Here is a 22,654-nt window from a genome sequence, read left to right on the forward strand (position 1 = left end):
CGCCGCTATGTTTGATCACGTGGTGACGCGTCCATTGCTTGCCTCAGCTGCCTCCCTTGCCTCCGTGTTTACAAAGGTTGTGCAAGACGCCGGTGCGGCTCATCAAACCTCTGTTTTGGCGGATATCGTAGACGGCGACTGGGTGGACGGCACGAAGCTTTGGCCACAGATTTAGAGGACCAGTAGGCACTTTTTGAGCTCATTGCGCCTTGTCCAAACGGCGCGAGCAGCGTATATGGTGCTTGTATTAAAAGCGGCGCTAGAAATGTTTGCCAAGCTGCACAACCTTTCCGCTTAGATATAAAATCAGGATCAGTGTGTTTTGCTCTTCGTTTTTTATTTGGCAAACACTTTGAAGTAGCGGCTTGTCATGTTATAGACTCAGTAAGTTTCCTCAGTGGGCTCAGTATCTGATTGTTCCGTTTCTGCCTAATCGCTCGCGGGTAAGCTTAGTTGCGCACAAACGGTTTGGAACGGTACTTTGTAATGGATTTTATCAAAGACGTATTATCGCTAGTCCCTCGCGTACTCTGTGGACCGTCACGAAACGTTCAGCTTGGAACATTGGTGTGTTGTAGGTGTAGTCGCCCTGAACCATGCCTGGGCGCATTGATTCAAGTGTGCGCCCATTCACCCATTCTTCATACTGGGGCGATAGAGTGGGCGTAAGTTTGCGTGTGAGTTAATGTGGACATATGTAGATAAGGTTCGAGAAACTTATTACGCCAGCAAGCCGCGCTACTCCCTTTGTCACTGAGTAACGAGCGTCAATCCCTCTTGCCGACGTTCCGGGGTTGAAGTTCTTTCCTATGGACGTTAGTGATACAGCACTCGCGGATGAGTGAATTTTTTATCCTTGGGGAAAGCTGTGCATTGAAAAGGGCCGGCAACACAGGCAGTCCTTATGTGGCAACGGCACGTGAACTTGGTCACACAGATTCATTCTACTTCTTAATAGCCCGGTCACTATTTTTGCAGCCAACAACTGCACACGTCCTCCCTCCACACTTCCACATTTTGCAGCATGAATGGACCACAGTGTGTTAGCAAACACCCAGTTGTATTTCAGACAGCTGATCGCGCGGCGACGCGGCGGCAAACCCACGAACTACAACCGAATCTCTAAAGGAAAGGCGAGGCATGACTTCGCCGCGACAAAATTTCCTCTGTAATGAGGGCACAATCGATCGATTTCGCCGCCCGTGATGCGCTAAGGGCAACACCATTTGGTGGTGCTGCAGGAAAACGAGCTTTGCGACACGTGACCGAACTTTCCTCTCTCATTGGCGGAACCGCATTCTCTTCCTGCGACAAGGTGCAGTTCTATCGTGACGACAGGCAGCTTCCTTGGTCCCGTAGCGCAAAAGGCTTACGACACAATTTCCGCTTGCATTTGAGACTCTAATCCTTCAGCTAGACTCCCTTTTCAATTGAAAAAGTAGAAAATGTTTCTTTGCCATGTGCCTCACTGTGGGGTCTGCCATTTCGCGCACGGTATAATTGAAGAAGCGGCGCGTGGACGTTTCGCTCAGGTAAACGGCTCATCTAGTGGATTTGGGGCATTAAATAAGGAATCGTCATCATCATCGTCGCCGCCACCATTAGCACCCTGCATCAGGCTAATGGCCTGCGGACGGTTTGAAGTCTAAATTGCTGTAATCGTCGTGAGCCAAACAACGGCGGGTAATCGACAAAGACTGGCTGTTTCGAGGCGGCTTACCGGGAAAACGCCGCGATGTTGACGACCAACTGGGACCCGAAGACAATCGAGAATCAGGGGCCGTCGGCCTCTTGTCTCCTGAGGGTCAAGCAGGACATCGCGGAGATCAAGGCCGACCCACTGCCTGGAATCTACGTCTCCCCCGAGAAGAACGACCTGACCAAGTTCCACGCCATCGTGGTAGGGCCGTCGGGCACGCCCTACGAGGGCGGCTTCTTCCAGTTCTTCATGAAGTGTTCCCGCCAACTACCCGATGCAGCCACCCCTCGTGCGCCTGATGACCACGGACGCTGGCCGGGTGCAATTCAACCCGAACCTCTACAATTGTGGAAAAGTACGTCTCGTCCTAGCCCGAGCATGAGTCAACAAAGGTACCATTTAAAAGTGACAAAACGCATGCGCGAATCAGTTGAACCACGTAGAAATTTGGCAGATGACTATAGGTTGACACGGGTAAACCATAGAGAGAAGCGCTGAGCTCAGGACTAAGAATTTGCAGGCAGTTGTCAAGGCAGGTGTATGAGCGCGATAAACTGGTTTTGTTGAGCCCTGAGAGCACATATACGACAATGTCTTTTAATATCAGCTGTCACAGACACCACCAGAGTACACTCGTCAGTACACTTGTCCAGGGCGCTCGAACAGCATGCTTCCCATGCTGTGGGCTGCACGGCGCCGCCTACATATAACACGCGATACGAGATAACTTGCACCAGATCATGCAGCGCCACACGGATGGCACCGCATTAATCTCCTTCGCCTTACCTGTTACAAAGGGTGCAACTTCTGCAATGAGTTGCAATCGCCGGTGAAGGCACCGCATGCAGGATTTAAGAGCAAAAGCGGAGCTATCATATAGCAAACCTATCAGAAAAGCGCGAGCGCTCAGAGCCGCGTTACCTATGTTTTAGGGGCGAAGCGCCTTAGGGTGTGGGTCTGTCCCTCCTCTGTAATATGTAGTAGTAGTAGTCGTCGTCGTCGTAGTAGGTAGACACGTCTACTTTTATGAAAAAAAAATTCCGAAAGTTGTGTCCGTAACGCGGAATCGAACCAGGGACCCCTCACTTCCGAACGCGCGGCGCTAACCACTACGCCACGAAGCGCACATGGACACACGCACCACGATGACAATAAATACCCAACATTAACGAAAGACTGCGCGTTTCTAACGCGTTTGTGCTAGCGCGTTACGGCCCGTGTAAGAAGCTGGTGTAAGACGCTGTGGCCTCTCCGCCTTACCCCCGTATTCATAAACGCTCCTCGACTTGAACTTGACTTGCTACCGCCTTCAACGCGTTTCGAAACGCGTTGAAGGCGGTGGCAAGTCAAGTTCAAGTCGAGGAGCGTTTATGAATACGGGGGTTATACTCTCTCAGCAGTCATGTGATGGCGTCGGCAAACGCGGTGCACGTTCCGGCATGTGTAAACGGCTGCGTAAGACGCTGTGGCCTCTCCCCCTTACTAGAGAGTACTGCACGTTTCTAATGCGTTTGTGCTAGCGTCCCCTTAAGCGGGAGATGGTGCAATTATAATGAAGAGCGCTGTTATAAAATAGGAATGACGTCACATATGGCGCGTGTCATTGGTGGAAGTCAATCGTTCGATTTAGTGCGGCGAGACTGGGCGAATTACACGGAAGATTCACGGTTTACCGATGATTCCCTCCGGAGCTTCGCCCACTCATCATCATTCACCCCGTGGATATGCGGTGTTTTTTGCTCTGCGGCCCTGTGGCACCTTCGCTGACAATTCCAATCGATCGCAGCTGTTGGAGCCTGGTTGAGCGGCAAGACTAAAAAATCACGAGCCCTTCCACTGTCGAGAAAATGGGGGTACGCGAAGCTTGTCGTGTGTGTATCTGACCTTCGTCAGGGTAACGTAAAGTTCACGACATGTCACAGTGATAAACATAAACATTAATACATATAGATCGAGGGAAGGAAACATACAACGCTGCACGGAAGGGAAACGTTGCACGAAAGGGAAACAAAAGTAGAACGAACGGGAAGGACAAGTAGCACGAAAGGGAACAAAAAGGAGTAGGAAAGGGAAGGAAAAGTAGTAGGTAAGGTACACACATGACAAGCTTCGCTTACCCCCATTTTCTCGACAGGGGAGGGCAGGCGATTTTATTATCGTTAACCGTGACGCAACTGACGAGCATGTGATGTTACTGATGTCATGATCCATCAGTCATGTTAGTCATACATTCGTACCTTTCCATTCCAATTTTGGTATATACAAAGTGAACGAGACGCGAGTTTTCGACAGGTTTTCGTTAGTGTTTTAGCTTGACACCACCACCACCACCACCCCCACCAGCAGCACCAACCACCGCCGCCGACACTTGTGAGGCAATACAAGCTCTGCTTGAAAATACTAGGGCAGTTCCAACAGTGTTGGAACTGCCTCACGCTTAGATGCAATCGAAAGAACGAAGCGTTATGGGTGGACAATGCCAGTGCATCCCAAAAGAACGGCGTTCGAGCGATCAATAAAAGCATGGGGACGACAGTACAGGAACCGAATTTACTACCCTGAATATTTTTCTTGCAAGTGCAATTGCAGCGCTAAACAGTGTGCGGCAAATGCGTAAGTTTGGCATTTGCCGCAGAATAGTGGCTATGTTCGACGGTCCAAAATCGGTTCTGTTGACACGCTCAGTGCGTGTAGCAACTTTTGAATAGACAGCATGTACGATAACAGGACGACGCTCACGATACGCCATATCGCCCCGTACGAGTTATCACATATATGTCGTACCGTGATACGCACTCGTGATATCAGCGTGTCTGTGCATCTCGGATGCACAAATATGCATAATGCGTATAGAAAGACGAATCCACTCTTTTGAATTGTACCGAATAGTCTACCACGTTACCAAACTTGACAGTTATCTCGAAGTTTACGTAAAAAAAAACTTCTGGGGTTTTACGTGGCAAAATCCAGGATATGAATATGAGGCGCGCTGTAGTGGGGGACTCCAGATTAATTTTGACCCCCTGGGGTTCTTTAACGTGCACCCGAAGGTTACGTAGAAAAAAAAAAAGTGCCGCCAGTTCACTCCAGTGAAGCAAGGTTGGTCAGCGCAGCTGTAGATATGTTGCGCCTCATGTAGGGCAACTTGTCAAACACCGATCCCATCATGTGCGCCCTTACGCACATTGCTCTTCAAAGTGGTGTATGACACAAACACAAGTTTCAATGCAGTTTACAAAACCATTATTTTGTTTATCACTTTGAAATGACTGCTATAACTGTTTGTGGTCGCTATGATACACACTGATGTTTTCCGTTCTTATTTGAGAAATGTTTTTTGGCCAAAGTTAAATCGATGCATGACCCGCCTACGGCAGTTGGCTGACTCGGATCGTTGAAGTAACCGAGGCCAAACTCTTCCACGAAGTGGTTGAACCACTGCTTCGTTTCCGATTTTGAGATGTCTACGTTAAAGGCTCCGATAACGACCACCGGCGAGGCATTGATGGCAACGTACGTTCATCAACGTGGAAGTGCGCGCGCCTCGTCATCAATCATGTGATTTGAGGGCTTTTTTTATTTGTGTGTTTCGTATTGAACCGAAAGCTGTGCTGTACGTTGGCTTCACGCCTCTGTCTTACAAGGGTATGAGCCATTGCTCCTGGCCCTGCACTGCCGCCAGGATCGGCCCACGTGGGTTTTCTGTCGACGTGACGGACGCGAAAAGAATCCCGGGATCCTAGCGATAGACAGCTTCGCTGTAAAAATGGATCATTTCGCGTGAAGGCGAATCATTGAAAGCAAGATTAAGCGTTGCGCTGAAGGCGTCTTAGAACTCTGGCGTGAAGATAAGTACCATCAGCGGCGTTGCAGGCGTCGTACCTCAATGGGGCGCGAGATGAGACCGACGAAAAACTGTCGGCGTTTGTCAGCGCCGGAAGATTAGATTTAGCTTGGCGTTTACTGTCAGTCAGATTAGGGTGTGCACGACAATGTGTTATGCACATGGCTGACACAGACGCTCAGCAGGAATGCTAATGTGGGTGCGCACAAGGCTCATTCGAGCAGTGGAAGCCAGAACGCTGCCTCCGGCAGAGACCATTGAACGGCGAGCGACGCTGCGTCCCCGTGGCTTCATCACTTTTGCAACCAAGTGCACTGCGCGTTTCTGAAGAACTTCTAATCCTACACGCGTGGACAACGCATGCGCGTCAATACGGCGACAGCACGATGGCGGCGTGAACGCGAGGCCTCGTGCGCTCGTACGGTGGCGCCAGCATTCCCGTACGCAGCAGCGCCACTGCGGCCAGGTCGAGCATATTCCCTGCGTTTCCTTTGTGGCGTGTTCCCCGACGTTGTGTGCGGCGGCGATGATCATTGCGTGATAAGGGTATCACGAAACAATATCCGCTAGCTGTTGTGCGATTACAGAAGGATGGGCAACGCTGACGAGTAGTTCAAACGAAGCGGAATGGTTCGCCGTGCTGACTTGTACGTCGCTAGTAATGTATAAGACAATGTCATCTGCAAAGCGAAGGTTGCTGAGATATTCGCCGTTGATCCTCACGCCTAAGCCTTCCCAGTCCAAGAGCTTGAATACTTCTTCTAAGCATTCAGTGAATAGCATTGGAGAGATTGTCTCCCTGCCTGACCCCTTTCTTGATAGGTCTCTCTCCACTTTTCCTGTGGAGAACCAAGGTTGCTGTGCAATCCTTGTAGATATTTGCCAAGATATTCACGTATGCCTCGTGTACTCCTTGATTACGCAGATTACGAGAAGTGGTGGCATGGAGCAGAGGTAGAACACCCGGCTCAAGGTCGTAAGTTCGAATCCTCCTCCAGTCCTCCAGCTTCTCGTCCGATTCTAGCGTGAGGGCTTCCGAAGCCCTGGCGAAACGTCAGCGCAGAGCCGTGGACTCATAGTTGTAGGAGCTCGATGTTGAGGCCAAACGTCAGGGAAGAGCCGCCGACCCTGAGTTTAGGGCAAACGAAGCGGAACGCCCGCGACAGTGTCGTCTTGCCACAGGCTTCGCTTACTCCCATTTTCTAGACAGGGGAAGGGCTCTGAACTTTTTTAGCGTTACATCGCCGGCGCCGGCTACGGTATCCAAGCTTCCCTTGAAAAGTAGGTCATCGGAGGAGCGGGGTGTGAAAGGAGTTCACGTTAGCATTCCTTGTATATACGGAGCCTTGGTCAAGGACTCTTGTCTGGGAACGTCGTAGAAAAAGTCTGAGGAACGCGCTAGGAACACCGTCACCCGTGGACGCCGACGCGTTCCATCCCCGGCAAGTCGGGATGGGACGTAACACTAGACGGAGCAACGGAACAAACTAGACGGAACAGCGGTGGTAGCGTCTACGGCAGCTGCAAGCAGGGCGGTTCTGCCAGTTTGGGAATGACTGTTAATACATGGATTGGCTTAAACTTCGTCCTTCTGCCTTTAAAGTGACCTCGTGACATTGCTAATTAATCATTTTAAAGGAATTACTCCGCTTATAAATAACCAAAAAATCAGGCTCAAAAGTTTTCCAATGGCCGGAATTGAACGCAGGACCTCAAGCGAAGAAGCCCGATATTGAAACCATTACGCCACGGACGCGTGTAAGAGCCTAACTATATGGCAATTAGCAGCGATTATGCCCGTCCGCAGATTCTTACTGCCTTCTGCACTTAAATAAAAAAAGTACAGATTGCTTTGAAAGTTACGCCAGTGGAGGCGGATAAAGAGTAATAAACGAAGCCACACGAACGTCTGAAGCACAAGCACGAAGCTCAGACAAATCCGTGTACTAACCATCACTCCCACAGTGTCTGGACGATCGCAGCGCCAGGGTTCCCTCTAGTATAGCTATTGTAGGAAACTGACTTTTCCATCTTAACACATGGATTTGTCTACACTACTTCTGTCTGGCTTCAAACGGCTCTGACACTTCGTAAATTGACCATTTTTCAAGAAGATTGCGCTATAAGTTCAAGAATTCGCAATTGCCTCGGACGTTCGCAGAGTCTTATTGCCTTCCCCACTTAGGGAAAAAAAGGTTAGCTCTTAAATTTGGGTCAATAAAGCCAGTAAAGCGTAGTAAATAAAGCCACAAGACCGTACGAGGCCATAAGCACGTACATCAGCCAAATTACCGTTTAGGAACATTAGTAAAGAACAAAAAGGCTTAAGCCACTCCCAAGCTTATTATGGTATCGATTGCCTTCCTTGGTGCAATGGTGTGACATAAATAGCGACACTCTCCTTCTTACGGCAAGAGCGGCGTTGCATGCCTTCCTGCGTTCAGTAATGTATACATAGGCCACCAAGCATTTAAAGTTAGAACGAGAGCGCTAGGCCCGTCCGATGTGCCGCAGCGACGTAGAGAAGCAAATACTGATTTAGCACACTTCGAAGCCACGGGGCTTCTGCGGCGGTTTGAATTTTGCTGCAGGATGTGTGGATGGATCGATGGATTCTATGAGCGCCAACTTTGAAACGGGGCGGTTGGTTGCGCCACCAAGCTCTTGGGTTACAGATTACTTTGCAACAGCGCATTCTATGGGCGAAGGCAGCAACGACCGTATCCCGTACCTTTCCATTTTTGGTCATCTGACCGCGATGCGCCCTTGTATCAAATGTCCTTCGGTAGCCTCGACCGATGCACGGCTATAGAAAAAGAAGGTCGTTGAACGACACGTTTCGACGAATTCGCCGGCTCTAAAGTTTGCCCCGTCATTACGGTTGTTGTAGCAAGATCGCGTGAACCGAAAGAGACACATTTAGGAGACAGCCTTGTTTAGTTTTTTTTTTTTTTTCATCTTTTCCTTTCTATTCCTTTTTTTCTTTTTTTATGTGCAGGATTACTGCGTATGCTTTTCAGGTGCGCAACCTCGCACTTTGAGAGAACGGTACCGTGCACTTGGGGCCGCAAAACAGGCGATTCTCTCCTGCGGTACCTATAGTAACTCGACAAGATGGCAAATCGAAGCGCGATGGCAAACAAACATCGCCGTGTTTATTCGAGGAAAATTTAAAAAAAGAAAGGCTAAGACAGAGGCAAACAAGCGCACTCAAAAATAGTGCCTGTGAGTGGGCTATCCAACTAGTTCGCAGCAGGATATCTCGAGGTGCGGACTGAAGCCCTAAAAGCTGTCAACACGCTCCAAGGCAAAAAAAAGCGCCTGTCTTTTTCGGTTGCGCTCCATGCTGCAAAACGTTACAGACGAATGCGTTTTCGGCAAAACCAACCTGCACTGAAATCACGACCTATGTAGGCAGACCAATAGCGAACGCCGTTCTTTTATTATTGTTATTATTGTTGTTGGTATTATTATTCTTTCAGCCAACTACCGGACTTCAGTTCATTTAAAACATAATTTCGACGCAATTCTGATGAAATTTTCACCGTTGTGAGCATTAATATTCGAAGTATGCGTAAACACTGGGAAGAGATTAAATTTCTGACTGAGTCTGCAGCTGGCTTTGTAGACGTTTTTGTACTAAAATAAATCAATGTTTTCCAGGTTTGCCTTGATACACTCACCTTACAGGATTTTTCCGCACACTTTGTTACATGAAGCAGGCGTCATGGCGGAGGTATTGCTCTCATTGTAAACGACAACTGTGAAGCTTCTTCGGTTGATGCTTGTTTTGTGCGTGCTGAATCTATGATGGTCAAAGTTTGTAAGAGGTCATTTTCTGTCCGCCTTCATGCAGCCTTTCACGGTTTCTTGTAGAGGTTGATGAAACTTTGCGGTAGGGGAGCTCAGTGGACCAATTCTGTTTGATCGGGGATCTAAATATCAACATTTTATGCCCTGAAAAGTATCTGTTTGTGATTATCTATCTACGTTGTCCGCTTATGGTCTGGAATGTACACTTGGAGCTCCTACTAGAGCGGAAGTAGTTAACAATAGCCTAGTGCAGTCCTGCTTAGGTCACTTAGTGGTCAGAGCTCCCAACTGTACATGTAGGTCATGTAGTATTCTACAAAGGTTGGTTGACCACTAATTTGTAGCATGCCGTCTTGTTTTACCGGACGCGTCTGGAACGCCGTCAGTCGGAAACGCATCCGGGCAGCACGAATGCCTTGTCTCTATAGTTAATCAATTCAAGCTTGATAATCTTATCGCTTCGTTTGACTGGGCATCCTTAACCAAAGAAGATTCGTCAGGCAACGTGTATGAGAGGTTCTGTGCGCAACTGAAAGTTTTTGAATTACGTTGCACACGGTTGGTAGCTAAACCGATAAGAAAGGATCACTGCCGAATGAACACAGAAATTCTTGCTGCAATTTCGTATTGAGATACCTTGTGGAAACGCTATAAAAGAAGTTCTAGAAACCAAGCACTGTGATTAGAATACAAGTCGGCAAGAAATAAAGCTGTTGCTCTTCTGCGTGGTGCCAAACGCCGTTACTTTTTTCGTAAATTCCAGCAATCTTCAAATAATGTAAGCAAAACTTGGTCTTTGGTAAATGATCACAGAAGGTTGAGTTCCAGTAAGCGGTCTGTTTTCGATTCTTTTCCGCAACCTCCCACATCAGTCGCTGATGCTTTCAACAGACACTTTGTAAAAGTGTCCCTAAGCACTGTCTCTTTATCCACAAACACTCGGTCGTTAATGCAATCCATATCTTAGTCAGCTTTTCTTTCTAAATTTTCGAGGTGTGATCTGGAAGGAATTTGATGGAATATCATTACACATCATCCGAAGGAATTTCAATGTTCTGTCAGATCTTATCCTTCACATACTGAATGGGTTTTTGGAAGGTGATGAAATTCCGGCATGCCTAAAAACTGCTGTTGTTTTACCACTACATAGGTCAGGGAAGAAAGATAAGATCGAAAACTATTGGCCAATTTCTGTCTTACTGGTTATTTCTCAGTTCTTAGAAAATTTATTTTCCACACGTGTTCTTTTCCTTACAAATTTTCTTTCCTGACTGATCGCCAGTTTGCTTTTGTTTCTGGGCGTGGTACTGTTCCACTGCTTGAAGAATTTTCAGACGAACTGTTCTCGGCATTCGATCAGAATCTTTTCACGTGTGCTCTCTTCTTAGACGTAGCGAAAGCGTTTGACACCCTGAATCACCAAATCTTAAGTAAACTGGATTTTTCGGAATATCGTGGACCTTTTTATAACATTCTCAAAAATTACTCGAGCTACCGTTTTTAAGCGGTCGCTACTGTTGCTAAGAGCGTTTTCAGTTCTGAATTGTCGCTGAATGCTGGTGTTCCGAAGGGGTCAACTTTATCGTCATTGTTGTTTAACATCTTCGTTAATGACTTTCCTTTGGCGATTTCTGAATGTTCTATGTTCCATTATACTGACGACACTGTGTTACTGGCAAAACATCTTTCTTACAAAATCTCCACTGAAATGTTGTAAAATGACGTGTAAAATGCGATGCTTTGGTTCACTAACAATGGAATGGTTGTCAATGCCCAAAAAACACAACTTGTGTGTTTTCGCTCTCCACTCAAGACTACTGTAATTAACTTGCCTCTCTACTTACATAAGTCGAACTGTGTTCCTTGTAAATGTACTCCTATTCTATACGTAGATTGTGTTAAATATGTTGGAATATTTTTCATAAGCAACTTTTTATGACAACATCACTTATCACTCAATTGTTCAAAACTGAGTTCAGTCGCTTGGCTGTTGCGTAATATAAAAAGTGTAGCGCCCCTATCTGTAAATATATATATATCATGCATGCATTGGGTACAGTGTATTGAGATATGGCATTACAGTCTTCGGATTCTGTTCGGATCGTTGGATATGACGGGTAGACAGGATTATAAAAAATATTCTTTAAAATGTTGCCTATAATTCCCAAACATTAACAGCTATATATATATCTTCCGTGAACTCGGTCTACCGAATTCTCAATCATTGCTCATTGAAACAGTTGTCGTAAAACACTATTCGACTTCCACTTTCAAACAAAAAAATACCACCACAAGGGAACTTCGTAAACACGTCTGCTATGTGGTTCCCAGTTCATCCACAAGGTATGATGCGGCCAGACGCTGTGCATATATGCCGGACATGTTTAACAAGTTACCGAATGAAATTTTGAACGCGACTTCAAAAAGCATGCTGAAAGAATTATTGAAGGTGTTATGGTGAAACTCACTTCCACAACACTTTGGCATCGTAATTTTTACTGTTTTAAGTTCTTCTGTTTCAAGAAGAATAACCAAATGATATCCTATTCTTTTTATGGTCATTTTTTTTTCTTTTTGTCTTTGTGTCTCATCGCTATCTTTTCTTTTTTCCTTTACCGTTTGTATCATGCTCATGGCACGGTCCTACAAGCCAATTAAGGCTTAGACCGGTCTGTTTGTGCTGTTCTGTATATTTTTGGTGAATAAACATTATTATTATTATTATTATTATTATTATTATTATTATTATTATTATTATTATTATTATTATTATTATTATTATTATTATTACTATTACTTACAATGCAATAAGAGAATTTCGCGCCTTCAGTTGGTACCGGCTACTCTGGTTACATTGCAAAAAACACTTATTGGAAAATTTGTCCCCCAAAGAAGGTGACAAATGTATCACAAACTACAGCCAGTCGTCATTAACACAAAGCTCATTATACGAGTCCAGGAACCAGAGAAGCTTAAAATGCTTACAGTTTCATATGTAGACACAGGTACTTCGAATTGTCAGAGAAAACAAACACAAGCTCGCAGTTTCGCAGATCAGAGCCACAGAACCTAAGTACACATACTAAACATACTGCATTACTACTTATCATAGCAAGCCTACATTCACATCACACACACATCTTTCAGAGGATTCTAAAATTTAATATAGACGTAGCAGATATGCGTTTTATATTTTCAAGCGACAAGTGCTTTTTCTTCTGAAGCCCCGCTGTTGGCCATGCGCCGAGTACTTTTTTTTTTCAGGGCGAGTGATCGTCGATCTGATAGCATTAAATCAACCCTCAACATTCGCCTTGCAGTTACATGTCTTGGGCACTCGATGGAGAAGGAGGTGGGGCACATCCTTTGTCAGGGTCTTCACAAAAGCACTAGAGACTAGGGGCACGCTTTGTCCCGCACAAAGTGTACCGCGTATAATTATACCACCCACCGCGATGGCTTAGCGGCTATGGTGTTAGGTTGCTAGAGGCACGAGGTGGCGGGATCAAATCCCGGCCCAGGCGGCCGCATTTCGTTGAGGGCGAAATGCAAAAACGCCCGTGTCCCATGCATTGGGGGCACGTTGAATATAACCCGGGGGTCAAAATTAATCCAGATTCCCTCACTATATGGCGTGCCTCACAACCAAGTCGTGGTTTTGGCACGTAAAACGCCAGAATTAATTTTAATGATGTACAAAGCCGAAGGCGGTGCCACAACGTTTCAAATTTTCTGTTGTCGCTCAGATTTGACAGAATTGAAAGTTAATCGTATTCAATCCTTCGCCCGTTTCGCTACTTGGTTATATCACTTGCAAGAATGCTAGGTAATTCAAGCTTGCCCTGTCGCTTTCAGAAGCGCGGTAGGTGATTTGAAAGAAATACACGATTGTCAGCACAATGTATTTTTAAGACACACGTGTAAAACTGACAATTCCGTTAAATCTAAGCAATAACGCCAAATTTGAAACATTACTACACCGTCTGTGTCATGGTAAAGCGTATAGGAGGAGGAGGAATGAACTTTTATTAGAGAACCAGCACTTTATGATGGCCGGGCCTAAGCCACCCATGAGGGGACGTCGAGGGCTTGCCTCGCCGCCACCTCACGGGCGTGCTAGGGTCACCCAGGTTTGGACGTAAAGGGAGAGCTCCGCAGAGCCGCACGCAACCTCGACGACAGGGTCGTGGTGTTAATGTGTGTGTACTGTGCTGGGCACTCCCACAGCATATGCGGAAGCGTAGCCGGGTGAGCGCCACAGCACCTGCCATATCATGTCGAATAACAGGAATACGACGCCGTACTAGGGTGGGGACCCGGCGAGGAGGGTGGGTGGTATGGAAGGTTTGATAACCGGGGAGCGGGGTGGGCGTTATTAGTTTCTTGAAGTAGGATTGCATCCGGGCGGCGGTTTTGTTGGCGTAGGTGTTAATTGAGTACCGGTTGTTTCTGGTGAAAGCTTCGGCAGTTCCATTGCCAAATTGGGGTGTCTTGATTAGTGTGTGTAAAGCATATATACGTGGCACATTATGCGCAGGCTAGTACGCGTTCCGAAATTGCAAGACGAACACCGAGGGCAGATTTATTGCTAATACATGAACGACCAAACCCTGCAAACAATACTAGGCCAATATAGCCAACACCGGTGTTGCAGTGAAAAGCGCTCGTCAGTATTAAAGCTTTCTTTGAAAATGCCAATATTCTAAGTCTCTATCCCGGTGAAAGAATAGACAGGTATCTCAACGACGCCAGAAAACCAGTTCCTTTCGTGTTTGTAGTTTTCGGCTCTCCCGTTAGGGGCGCTACAGGATAGGGGGCATTAAATCATCATCATCATAAACGTCATCATCATCATTTTTCAGCACGAGAGCATGGAACTCAAGGGCGCGATTGCAGCGAGTGTGCATAAAGGTGGGGAAAAGTTTCCACAAAACAAAAACTCATAGGCCTGCGCGGCACACGCAGCACATTCTCAGCGTAAGCTGGTGGAGTCACTGCCTCGTTTTGACGAGAACGATCTGAACGGTGCGCCCGGCGTCAACGGTGAGCTGCGGCTTGTAATGCTCTCTGCACAGCAGTCTGCTGAGCCCGATGATGCTGGTTATAGCCGCGCACGAAGCTCTAAGTTTGCAGGCGCCTTAACTGGATGGCGACACTATAGTAGAGGAGGCACGGGATCGCGTTGATTGCGCTCCCCGTCTGAATCTCATCTTGTCATCTGCGCCTGCGTGCCTGCCTAGGGCGCGTTTATAGGGCATTTATCTGACTCCCGGCAGTTAGCCCGGGTTCGATGTCGGCGGGAACCGGGTACTTTTTTTCGCATTTCTGGCGATAGTGGTTGCTGTCACCGGACACTGGCAGCGGCGGCAACGGACACCATCGCGAACCGAAACGGCTATTGGAATAAGCCCATAACAGCTTACGCTGTAAAAAGCAGCTTCCGAGCCATTCATGGTCAGGCTGGAAAATTGGCTTTTCAAATTGCGCTTGCCATTGCTATTGACAAAGTACCTATGCTTCTTTTTTTCCTTTTTTCAGAAACTTATTGCAATGATGAACAGTGAGAGAGCACATGCTGACCACCATATATACTGAAATAATTAAACAACACGGATAGTTCAAAATGTACACGGTGGAGGAATAAAAGAGCAATGGCACCGCTCTTCAAGTTGCTCACAGAAGGCGAATACCCGCGGCTTGCCGAGTGCAGCAATGTGCGTGTTTAGCATGCATGCTAACCACGCACATTGCTGTACATTGCTGCTAACCGCGCAAGTTCCTTTTAAAAACTTGAAGGACGCTTAAGCTTCGCCTTTAAGAGTGGAAGGCGATAGCATTCAAAGATCCCTGACTGCTTCTCCCGCTTCCCGGCAACTGCAGCTTATGTAACCGTAACATTTACTGGGATACGCTGGCGTCGAACGCTGTGCACGAAGACGAGCTTTCCGGTAGAACCGCGGCCACTTGCGTGGGCTGATCCCGGAGATTGTGCACAGTAACGCCAAAATAAATTACACCATTTTCAGGTTTCTGTTATTCTTTCGCACTTTTATTATTTCTGTCCGAGAAGATTTAGCATAAAAGGCATGCGCTATCAGTGTTTTGTTTCATGACATTTATTTTAGCCATGCCGAGCCACAGGCGGCACAGAAGTGTTGCTTCCGCTCGCGGTAACCCTGGTGGAAGACGGAGTTGCAGACTGTGGATCCAATCTGCGGAGACGTGCGTTGGTGAATTCACCGGTGTTCCACAGATGTCTTCGTAAAGCTCGCGTGCGAAGGAGCGAAGCTTTGGGGCTGCATCTGTTCTCGACACTGGTATTAGTATAATATGGGCACCATCGTGGGCTGATCGGGCAGCGTCAACCGTACATTGATTTCCCTAAATTCCGCAGTGCATGACCCGGTATCTACTGGTAGATTATTTTGTGCCCCTTGTCGCTTGCGTGATCGAGAAGTAGTCGGATTTCTGCGACTGTACGTTAGGTTCATGGTTTAAAGGGGACAGCAGGCACAAGACAGCCGCCTTCGAGTCACAAAATATGAACCACGACTGCGATTATTTGGCACCAATAAACTCCAGAGCAGCACGGATAGCTGCGAGTTCTGCAGCCGCCAATGATGCAATCAGAGACGTCTTGAATTGGAATGATGACAGATATCGCGAGAATTACCCCTGCTCCAGCTGAACTTTTGGAGGAGACAGAACCGTCCATGCAAACATGGATGCATTTTGTGCTTCTCATGCATGAATGAAAGCACGGTTTGTTTGAGGGTGAATAATGACATCTCCGTTTTCTTTTTGATACCGGTAATTACAAGAAGGGCTTGGATTGGATGCAGGCAGCACAGTGGTAGAGATGGTCGTGCTGCAGGCGTGAAGTTCGACGGTAAAGTTCCATTGTTGGCGGCCATAATCCTTTTAACCGCTGAACGAGGTCGAGCGGCAGGAAGGCAGGCGAGATGATGCGATGGAAGTCTGGCGAAGTGCCTGATGTGCATCCGTAAAGCGTCAACTTGAATGTACGTATTGATAGAGTGGTCATGCGCGATGGCTATTATTGCTGCCGTGGATGCACCTGGGAAGGTCAAGACATATTCGCAGAGCTTCAGCTTGCACATACTGGATGGCACGGAGGTTGGTCTTACGGGTCCCACCCAGTACAGGTAAGCTATAGCGTAGGAGACCCAGAGAGTGCGTTATAGAGTTGGAGCATCACCCTCACAGATGCACCTCATGACTTGCCCGCAGAAAATCTGAGGACATGGGTTACCATGGCTAGCTTCTTTTTTAGGTAGAATACACGAGGACTCCTGGAGAGGTCTCGATCGATTATCACTCCTAGAAAGTGGTGTGCCTTCTCGTAGGTGATGGGTTGTCCATTATTTCTGACAACGTACGGGTCTCATTTCCTTGCGTGTGAAAGTGACCATGGAGTACTTCTCTGACGACACTTCCAGACCTCCTGCTCGGAGATAACCTGATATTACTGTGGCCGCTTTTTGGAGTCTGGCGCGCAGCTGCGGATGCGTCACTCCTGTAGACCAAATGCATATATCGTCCGTGTAGATCGACACATGGACGGATTGCCGAAAGGAATGAACCAGGTCGATGAGCACGAGATTAAAAAGAGTGGGGCTCAAGACTCCACCTTGTTGCACGCTACGATAGGTGTTCTGCTACGATGTCACACCATCCTCTGTTTGCACATATAGTGACCTGTCCTTCAAGTAGCTGAGTATCTAACCAAAAACAAGGCGACCTAGGCCTACATCGCCCAAAGCGTCCAGGTTGGCTCGATGAGTTATGTTGTCATAAGCGCCTTTAACGTCCAAGAACATCACCACTGACAGTCTTCTTAGGCTTTTTTCGTGTTGAACAGACAAAACAAGATCTATGACACTGTCTATAGAAGAGCGTCAGCGTCGGAAGCTTGCCATAGCGTCAGGGTATATCTCGTGTTGTTCTAGATACCACTCTAGACGTGTCAGCACCATCCTCTTCATCACCTTTCCTAGACAACTGCCCAGAGCAATGGAACGATAAGACGCCACGTCTGGAGGTGATCTGCCTGATTTGAGCATAGGCACAATGCTGCTGGACTTCCATGCAGCAGGAACCACTCCTTCACGCCACGAATTGTCGTACACGTCCAGAAGAGCATGCCGGATTGTTTGACCGAGCCAGGAAAGGCAGGGAGGTCAACCAGACGCACGTCCGGTTTTCTACCCTAGACAGGGGAATGAGTTTAACGGATGAAAAGAAAGAACGGAGACAGAGGGAAGAAGGTACTCTCAGTATGAACACGTGCGGTTGTCCATCACTTCATAATCGGTCACTGAGGCCAGTCGATTTCATGAATCGTAGCAATGCCCGCGTCGCTTTGTAAGTCTGCAACTTTAGTGATAGAATGGTGCAGCAATATAACCCGCATATACCGCATGTCATATAGCAACGCGTGGCATATACATATACAAAAAATTGAAGACGATGTTTCCTCCATAACTGCACTGAAGACCGAATTTAGTTCTGTCAAAACAGTTGTTGATAAGAGCACAAAAGCAATATCCGATATATTATCACGCCTTAACGATTCAGAAGATAGGGCTCGTCGTTCACCTTGTGTTTTTTGGTGTAGCTGACACTGAGCGAGAAACTTGGCAAGAATCGGAAAGCAAGATTGCGGAACTTTGCAATTCTAAGCTTAACATCAAGTTAGGCTCCTTAGATATCGAGCGCGCCCATAGAATTGGCAAATACAGCACTAATAGAAACAGATATATAATTGTCAAATTTGCATATTTCAAAGTGAAACAAAATATTTGAAATGCTAAACAACGACGAGGGTTCAACCACAGCATATCAGAAGATGCTCATCTAACACTCGGCTTGCACGTAAACGACTAATCGAGTTCGGCAAGTCTCCAACAGAAACCATTTAAACTTCGGTACGGTAAACTAATCTTGGAGAACAGAACTTACAAGTACGATAACGCTACAAATAGAGTCATATTAACTTCACAGCTACCATCACGCACTACTGCAAAACCAAAACGCATCCCTGTATAATTTGTTTACACTAACATAAGAAGCTTGCTGCCCAAATGCGAAGCACTTTATAGCCTCATTAAAGCTCCGATTGTATGCTGCTCGTGCTAACAGAAACATGGCTGAATTCAACCGTCTATACTACAGAGCTTAATTCATTCCTCCCTGGTTGACATATTTTAGGCGGGATCGCGTAGGCAAACGCGGAGGAGGTTTCCATCGCAGCCTTTGTTGCTCCATGGTCGATATCACTTCACCTCTACAAATTTTGTTCATTTGGTGCAGTTCTTCATACCTACAAATACTTCTCGTAGTATGCTATCGGCACCCACTCCCCCCCCCCCATCCCCCATCCCCCTCACACACACACACACACACACACACACACACACACACACACACACACACACACACACACACACACACACACACACACACACACGCACACACGCACACACGCAAATGCTTCCTTCACTATTCACTGCTACGACACCCTGGAATGGTCCGAACCAGTCACCACGTTGTCTAAGGATAACCTCGAAAGTAATTTTCTTAACACCTACCTCTCCTTTGGTTTGACCCAGCTAGTATCTCAACCAACGCGAAAAAACTAGCAATGCTCTAACATACTCGACCTCATCTTAAGATTCCATCCTGACTGTGTTTCTTCTGTAACACATCTACCGGAACTAAGTGATCACTCAGTATTGCATGCAGAATTATCCTGTCAACTACCTCACACCAAAAAAAGAAGAGGAAAAAAAAACAAAGAAAATAACACTTCACAATAAAGGTGATTACGTCAGTATTTACAATGCACTAACCAGGTTTTACGCCTGGTATATTTTATATTTCCTGAAGCGCACAGTAGACACCAAGTGGACGCTTTTTAAAAATAAAATGCTTGAACTGGCCGAGATTTACATACCAACTATCACCTCAACCGAGCAACCCTCGTCCCCATGGTTCAACAACGCATTAAAACGACTAAGCAACAAAAATAAAATATTATTTCGCACATCCAAACGCTTCAATACCGCTCCTGCTTGTGAAAATATCACACCAGTGAAAAGGCATTTGATTCCTTCGCTGCAACAGCTAAACGAACCTTTCACTTAACAACACTTCCTAGCGTACTGCAAAACAATCCCAAATAATCCTGGAAATACACTTACCCAAATAACTATAAACCATTATCGTTATATGATGATGACAGTAACGCTGTTCCTGACCACAAAGCATCACAAGTATACTAAACTCAATCTTCTCTTCAGCGGTCCAGTCATCGCGTTAGTGTTAATTGGTTATTCTAATCTAGAGTATCTCGCAGCTTACTCTATTCTAACCCTTTAATTACGCCGAGTAGCGTCCACCTAGTCTAATGAACGCTAACACGGCACGCTGGTGCGAAAATAAAGAAAGCACAAGTACACGACAGTAATGACATTGGCCAACAAGAAATATATTATTGTCCGCATAATGCAGCACGCGATAGCTAGAATAATGCTAGAACAATTGCTTGTCACCAAAACAGTGTGGAGAAAAAGCTGTACTCACAAATTAGAAAATCCGAAGGTTCTCGTACATCCAAACAGAAATGTGCGCCCGACGTCGACCGCTCCCTATAGCTCTATCACTGCTTGCACGATGACGCACAATCGAGACTATGGTGCAGCAATTTTCCCCTTCGACACAACGCAAGCTCGTCTAGACAGGTACAGGCGGAAAACTTGCTGTAAAGCACCAGCTAAGACAGTGCACGACGATGGATGACCGCACTTCAAATCAAGATCGGTAGGTGGTTGCCAGATGCGTATTGAGAAACAGCAATACAGAATCGGCAAGAGCTAGGGCCGTATTCTGAAACATTCGCCTAGGCGAAATCAGCGTGCGCGCTGATTGGCTGGTTGAGCAAAATTGAATGACGTCGGGCTCAACCACCCAATCAGCCCATATAATTTTGCTAAAACAGCCAATCAGCGCACGCCTGAAAGCGAAAAAAGAAATTTCGCCTAGGCGAACGTTTCAGAATACGGACCCTAGTATATAGTGCCACGGAAGAAGTAACACCACGCGTTATAAGGCTAATTTGGAGCGAAATACGTGACCGCGGTGCCTCACGCCGATAGCAGACGACAGACACTGATTATTATTATTATTATTATTATTATTATTATTATTATTATTATTATTATTATTATTATTATTATTATTATATTTGGCACCGTGGACGGACGGACAGTACGGACGGATCAAACTTTCTGAACCATTATTGCGAACTTTGCTTTTATTGCGATAGCAATTATATGGACACTTCAACCGGATTTCTGCCGTCGGCGTCGCCGTCGTCGTCGCCGTCGCCGTGAGGTTCCCTATAGATAAAATCTTCGCCGCGTGTCGTATGCCCGAGCGGAAGCGTGCGGGGACGCGCGCTATCACGGAGAGCGAACGCACTCAATCTCCCACGCGCAAGCAAGGAAGCGGGAAGCCAGCGCCGGAGGGAGGGAGCGGGGGAGGGGGGGGGGGGGGGGGCGCACTTCCACTCTGCCAACAACCGCGCTCGTCGCTCGCTCGCGCCGTCTCTCATCTCCACACGGCTCTGACCTTTATGCGCCGTGCATTCGCCGCTCAGTTTCCGTTGAAGCGATAGACCGCACGTACCTTCGCCGCTGCGGCGTATCCGCTTGCTGCCAGAGTTTTGACGGTCGTTGTCTGCAGTCATTCAGTGTGATCTATTCATGTTTGTTTGTGCGCGCTCACACCACGCTTGTTCCTTCAGTTAGTAATAGTCGGGCCACATTTTCCAACGCACGCTACACATGCAATGCTGCCCGGATCGGCAGTGCAGCGCTACAGGTGTGTCCCTTCGCGCTGCCCACGGGAAGTGCTTCTCATCAACACCACCGTTTCACACGCGCCTTCTCGTGGCCATCGAGTCTCTCTTCATGTCAGTCTACTTACGCCACAGCACACCTGCTTACTTAATCAGCTCATGTTTACTACAATTCATATTGCTACCAAAGCCGCTCACCTTAATTCGTATGACATTGCTGTGTTGCTATCGCATTCATTGCTTCGCCCTTAGGGCGAAACTGTGACATTTTTGTACGCCTCCATTGTTTGTGGTCTCCCTACTTATCTGCCCCCAAACCTCCAATCGCCTCTTACCATTCTCTATCGCGAACTGGTTTACTTTCCGCCTGCTTTCCCTGAACCCAAGGGCTTCTAGGAGGCCAGAAGAACTTAAACCGACAACTGGGTAGATATCTTCACATTCTAATAAAACATGTTCCATCGTTTCCCTAGCTTTACCGCAGCAAGCACATGCTTCTTCCTTGCTGTGGCTCGCTTTATAATTACGCGTTCTAAGGCATCCTGATGTCGCTTCGAAAAGTGAAGAGCTCTCCTCTGAGTCATCGTAAATTGTTTTATTCCTGATTTCGTTTTTTTTTTCTCTTAGGAAGTTACCCATAGCAGGTTTATTTTCCACTGCCGCCACCTATCTCAGCCTCTCTCACTTTGCGTTTGACGTCCTTTGTTGTCACGTTGCTTACTATACAGGTCGCATACTTGCTAGTGAGATGCCTAGTTCTTTTACTCCACTGGGAGTCAATGTTTTTCCAGTACAAATACCTGAACACTCTCACAACCCATTCACTTTCTTTCATATTCCTCAGTCGTTCTTCAGATGAATTTTACTCCGAGCTTCCCTCACTTCAATAATTGTCCTGCACATAGCACCCTGCACAGCTTCATTTGTAGCCTCCCCGTGAGCGCCAAATGTAAGGCGTCCCGCTGGCCTGTGGTTGCCATCGATTTCTGATTGTACCCCTGACGTCAGAGCAAACAACCGCATTTCCAAATGCAAGTCCAGCAGTCATTAAAGATTTCCACATACCCCGGAACACCTGGTACCTATTGTATCCCGATGGCGCTCTGTGTTTTATTACGGCCGCATTTCTCTTCCCCTTTGCTATGTTTTTTCCTTTGTTTAAATGTATTTATTGCCTTAGTTTATCAGTACACCTGGGCATTTGTGTTCTTTTACACGAGGTATTTTCTGGCCCTGTATTGACAGTCCGACGTGGCTCAGTCAGCTAAGGCGTTGGGCTGCTGAGCACGAGGTCGCGGGATCGAATCCCGGCCGCGGCGGCCGCATTTCGATGGAGGCTAAATGCAAAAACGCCTGTGTGCTTGTATTGTAATGCACGTTAACGAATCCCAGGTGGTCAAAATTAATCCGGAGCCCT

The 22,654-nt window shown here is 46.9% G+C and overlaps 1 protein-coding gene across 1 annotated transcript; it reads left to right on the forward strand.

Annotated features, from left to right (window-relative positions):
* The first annotated feature begins 1,735 nt into the window (after window positions 1–1,735).
* Window positions 1,736–17,436, forward strand: LOC125941327 (ubiquitin-conjugating enzyme E2 Z-like). The gene is made up of 2 exons (XM_049658351.1): window positions 1,736–1,988; window positions 17,327–17,436. The coding sequence occupies exons 1-2, from the start codon at window positions 1,736–1,738 to the stop codon at window positions 17,434–17,436; spliced, it is 363 nt and encodes a 120-aa protein (XP_049514308.1).
* The last annotated feature ends 5,218 nt before the right edge of the window (window positions 17,437–22,654 follow it).

The sequence above is a fragment of the Dermacentor silvarum genome, chromosome 11 (genome assembly GCF_013339745.2).
Source record: "Dermacentor silvarum isolate Dsil-2018 chromosome 11, BIME_Dsil_1.4, whole genome shotgun sequence".
In the NCBI taxonomy this organism is placed as follows: domain Eukaryota; kingdom Metazoa; phylum Arthropoda; class Arachnida; order Ixodida; family Ixodidae; genus Dermacentor; species Dermacentor silvarum.

Excerpts from the sequence above, each read along its gene's own strand:
- LOC125941327 (XM_049658351.1), top strand. The coding sequence starts at position 1,736 with ATGTTGACGACCAACTGGGACCCGAAGACAATCGAGAATCAGGGGCCG. Across the intron at positions 1,989-17,326 it reads ACCCGATGCAGCCACCCCTC|ATACCACTCTAGACGTGTCA; the intron begins GTGCGCCTGATG and ends GTGTTGTTCTAG.